Here is a 5,368-nt window from a genome sequence, read left to right on the forward strand (position 1 = left end):
AGTGCCGTGTGAATGTGTGTGTTTCGTGATTGTGCATTAGTATGTGTGTCTCTCAAAGTGCACATAACTGGGTATTTATGAGTGAATATTATTTTGTTTGTTGTGTATGTGAGTGTACATTGAAAGGAGACAACTTGAAGAGTAGAACTAGTTGAGAAAAAGTGTTTCTCATCTTGTGAGGCTTTTCAAGAAATTTGAAATATTTTCCCATCCCATGTCAGGACAAAAAATTGAATTATTTTTCAAACAGATAATCTGAAAGCAAAACAAAACAAAAATAATAAACAGATTGAGTTAAACAAAACATTTGGCTTCCATCATTTTTATAGTTTCATAGAATTTTAGGCCAGGAAGGATGATGCAAGCAACTAGTCAGAACTTCTTTTTATCACAGGCCATTGAATCCCACCCAGTTATCTCTATGTTGAGCCTGACTTCAGTTAAACTAAAGCATTTCAGACCTAAGCAGACTGTAGTGTTATGAGTCACAGTAAGAGGGGAGGAATAGCCCAGTGGTTTGAGCATTGGCCTGCTAAACCCAGGGTTATGAGTTCAACCCTTGAGGGGGCTGCTTAGAGAGCTGGATCAAAATCAATACTTGATCCTGCTAGTGAAGGCTGGGCACTGGTGTGCTAAACCCAGGTTTGTAAATTCAATCCTTGAGGGGGCCACTTAGGGATCTGGGGCAAAAATCTGTCTGGGCATGGGTCCTGCTTTGAACAGGGGGTTGGACTAGATGACCTCCTGAGGTCCCTTCCAACCCTGACATTCTATGATTCTATGACAGGCCTAGTCCTGGGCAGACTGATGTCTCACCTGTGCCCTAGGCCTGGCAAAGACAGGGAGCAGATCAGCTGGGGCACATCCAGGTGATCCTAGGAGGCAACTTGCGCCAAATGCTGCAGGGCAAAAATTCATTTTGATTATGACCCTTTATTTTTTTTTTCACCTTTACTTTAGAATGGAATTAACTGAAATATCCAAATGATTTTTTTTTCAAATTGAAAAATGTCAAAACTGGACATTTGAACAAATTTGAACCTTCTAATAGAAAGCAAATTAGGAGATTCATCAAAACCAACCCCTTGCTGCGAACAGGGTTTCAATGAATCAGCATTTTCTGATGAACAAAACCATATTGTGAGAAAATTTCCAACCTGAGTTCATAATCATTCCACTGACTACAATTTCTTCTTCCTCTCTTAGGCCCCAACCCTGAAACATGACCCTCCCTCCCATCGGTAGACTGCTATGTCCATGTCAATGCCATTCGACCGGGGGCTCTCAAACTTTTCTCAGATCACTGACCAAGAGAGAGATGCCTTGTGGACATGTCCCCTCTCCACTGTGATCTCATCAACTTCCTCTCCTCCCAGACACAAATATAGAGACCACCTCCTTTGCCCATTCAAGTTCACACCATCCCAACACATAGCTACTGCTTCATCTTCAGTTCAGATTCATAGGCAAAGGAAATGGATTTGAAACTGTTTAATGAGGCGAGATACCCAGTAGGTGAATATCAGCCATAGCTCCATTGTTGCCAATGAGCAAGAACCACAGCTGGTGTAAATCAGCAGTAGCTCCAGTGAAATCCGATGAAAACTGACCTAGCTGCATGGACGTCTTAGGGCCAGAACCCCAGCTAATGGAAATCAAAGTAGCTCCATTGGAATCAAAGGGCCAAATCTCCCTTGGTGTAAAGAGCCCTAACTCCTCAGAACTCAATGGAACTGTATCAATTTACATCAGTTTAGGCCATAGCTAGGAGCTTTTAGTGATTGCCTCTGGATGCTTCTTAGAGACCAACATCAAACAGTCAGGGCAGCCTGAGCTGTGGCTTCCTCTGGTGGGTGTATCCCAAGAGCTGCTGATGCAAAGCAGGAAAAAGACAATCTCTGCTCTCTCAGAGGTAATTATGTGGTGTTAATGAAGGAACAGGCTATTCCAGGCCAGTTGGGGCTCTGGTGCCACTAGGCTCTGAGCTATTGTAAGTCACATGTCTGTGCTACAAATATATAATTTATTGTGTAATCTCCTTCCGACACCCTTTGGGCCTCAGCCCTGCCTTGTGTGTAGCCAGGGGTCCTTTCAGGGTGCTGCCACCACTTGAGATCCAGGGCATGTTGTTTTCCCCCTCTGGGGGATTAGGTATAGCTAGGGCAGCTTGTCAGGGTTGTTTGCTCCTTAGGTGAGATCAGAGCTCAGCTCACAGCCCTGCATACCAGATCCAACTATTTAGCCCTGCTTGCAGAACAGGGACAACCTGGGTTGTGAACAAGCAGCCCGAACAAGCCAGGATCAGTTTCAGTAATGGGAGGGGCTTTCTTCCGCCATCCTATTTAGTCCTTCACCTCTCAGCCAAGCCTGCCCAAGATGGGGAGCAGGGAGTGGGTCCCTGCCTGCTAGGAACTGCAGAAAAACCCAGCAGCTTGGGAAACATGGTGAAGTGAGAGGGAAACAGCTGCTGGATGACACAGCGACTGGGGCATTATCTATACAGACAGGCAATGACTGAAGGATCCTGGCTCTGAAGTGTTCCATGCATCACAGGTTGGGAAACATTCCGCAAAGACCGGCACAGTAAGTTTGTTATTTCAATGACACATGTTTAGGTATTTATTTGCTGGTCAAATTTCATAACAGAACTAGAAGTTACAATTGCAACTTTTCAAGGCTTTTTATATAATTTAATCAAACATTCAGAGCTGCTCTGAGGTTGTTTTTTTTTATTTTTCCCCAGCGGTAAACCATTGACTTTTCATATATATTGTGAAAACCAATTTTTTTGTTTTGTTTATGTTCATTGAGAAACAGACAATTTCAGGTAAACTGCTGGAAACTGAAATATTTTCCCTTAAATAAGGAAAAAAAGTATTTTGAGTTTTCCAATATGAGTTGTGTTTCAAGCATAACACGGGCTTCCTCAGAGTATTTTTTTAGTTGAAAACCCAGTTTTCCTTTGAAATAATTTAAACAGAAAATGTCTGAATACCTCAGATTGGAATCTTAGATGTAAGTGAGTGTGGGAATATTGATACTGTGTAATAATAGTAAAATTTGAAACCAGTCACTATATTGCAATGGTGTTCATTTCTATTTCAAAGGGATACTTGGTGATTCATAAAACTGAGTAAGTAGCAAAGTTGGCAGCCAACAGCATCGGTATTAAACATACTAGTGCCTTAAATGAAGAACAGAGAATTGAAGCCCCCAGTGAAAGCCTCTCTCTTATCTTGCCAAGGACATAGAGGATGTGAATGGGATTAGAACCTAGATAGTCTGTTAGAGTGCTATATCCTCTGTCCCACACTGCTGCCCGCTAAACACAAATGCTGTAAACGAGGACACCAAACATACACCTAATAAGACACAGCCCTTATTGACAGCAGACAAGGCAGAGAACGGGATGGAGGGGAAACAGAGGCACGGGGAAGTGACTGGCCCAAGGTCACACAGCAGGTCAGTGGCAGAGCCAAGAACCCGAGTCTTCTGACGGCCAATGACCCACACAGACATAATGTGACAGAGGTAAACGATGCAGCAGAGAGGTAGCTGAGAGATTCTGTTAGCCCTTTGGTACACAGAGATGGAAGTGGGATCTTGTGTCTTAATTCAATACATAAGCAGGCAGCAGGTCATCTATGTGGTGCTGCAGTGGACTCAATACAGACAAGCTCTAATGCAGGATACTAAGTGAGTCTATGTCATATTTACCCGTAAAGTAGATATCAGGCTGTGTTGGCATTTTAGCATTTTAGTTTCAAGCCCAAGTTCACAGCCTGCTGTTTGTAGCAAGAGGGGCTCCATCTTGGCTAGAATGTTGCATTGGGATAGTACTTTGCTCCATCCTAAACACGGCATTTTATCAAGCCACATCCTGAGCCAGATCTTTAGATTATGCAAACTGATGCAGCTCCATTGACTTTAAGGGATGCATGCCAATTTACAGGTGTGATAACTCACCACTCCTAGTTAACAGCAGTGATGAGAGCTGTGCATTGTTGACACTCACATCATGAGATATTGCTGCAGGGAATCAGGGCCACTCCTGTTGTTATTGTAATCCCCACCACTGTCTTTGCCCTTCTCTCCACAGCCATCACACAATGAACTGAGAAAGAAAATGTCCAACCGAACCACCCTGACCGAGTTCCTTCTCCTGGAATTCTCTGATGTTCGGGAGCTGCAGATTTTGCACTTTGTGGTGTTTCTGCTGATTTACCTGGCAGGCCTGATGGGGAATCTTCTCATCATCTCAGCCATAGCCCTTGACCACCATCTTCACACCCCCATGTACTTCTTCCTGGTGAATCTGTCCATTCTAGACATCGGCTCCATCTCCGTCACCATCCCCAAATCCATGGTCAATTCCTTCATGAACACCAGGGTGATTTCTTATCCTGGATGTGTCACCCAAGTGTTTCTATTTGTAGTCTTCACTTCAACTGATTTTGCCTTACTCACTGTCATGGCGTATGACCGACACGTCGCCATCTGCCAACCACTGCACTATGAGAGCGTAATGAACAGGGGAGCATGTGTCCAAATGGCAGCCAGTACCTGGATTACAGGTATTGTCTACTCTGCGCTGCACACCGGGAACACCTTCAGGTTACCCTTCTGCCAGTCCAATGTCATCAACCAGTTCTTCTGTGAAATCCCCCAGCTACTGAAGCTCGCCTGCTCTGACTCGTACCTTAGTGAAGTTGGGCTTCTTGCCTTTAGTATTTTTTTAGGTTTAAACTGCTTTGTTTTTATAATTGTGTCTTATGTTCAGATCTTCAAAACCGTGCTGAGAATCCCCTCTGAGCAGGGCCGGCATAAAGCCTTCTCCACCTGCCTCCCTCATCTCACTGTGGTCTCTTTGTTTCTTTGCACTGGCATCTTTGAGTACCTGAAACCCACCTCCAGCTCAGCATCAAATATGGATCTCATGATGGGTGTTCTCTATTCCCTGGTGCCTCCAGTGTTGAATCCAATCATCTACAGCATGAGGAACAAGGAGATCAAAGCTGCATTAAAGAGACTGATTGTTTGGAGGTTAATCACTAAGAATTAAAATGTCCATCATTGCTCCTTGATTGAGATTTCATTCTGAGCTTCTTCTTGGATATAATCAACTGATGACAAAAGTGTCTCCTTAAGAACATAGTGTGCTATCTGTTTATGAATTCATAAAATCCAGACTAACTCCTTTGAAGTTAAATGAGTTAGTTTAGAATTACACCTGTGTAAATAAGATGAGAATCTATATATCTATCCATAAATGTACATACACCTAGTGAGGAGGGCTTTAAACTAGGTTCGATGGGGACAGGTGAGCAAAGCCCACAGGTAAGTGGGGAACATGGAGACTGGGGAGATG

General features: G+C 43.6%; 1 protein-coding gene across 1 annotated transcript; it reads left to right on the forward strand.

Annotated features, from left to right (window-relative positions):
• The first annotated feature begins 4,126 nt into the window (after positions 1-4,126).
• LOC117885890 (olfactory receptor 14I1-like) lies at positions 4,127-5,062 on the forward strand. Its single transcript, XM_034787418.1, has one exon. It carries the CDS (start codon positions 4,127-4,129, stop codon positions 5,060-5,062), a length of 936 nt encoding a protein of 311 aa, XP_034643309.1.
• The last annotated feature ends 306 nt before the right edge of the window (positions 5,063-5,368 follow it).

The sequence above is a fragment of the Trachemys scripta genome, chromosome 12, assembly GCF_013100865.1.
Source record: "Trachemys scripta elegans isolate TJP31775 chromosome 12, CAS_Tse_1.0, whole genome shotgun sequence".
In the NCBI taxonomy this organism is placed as follows: Eukaryota; Metazoa; Chordata; order Testudines; family Emydidae; genus Trachemys; species Trachemys scripta.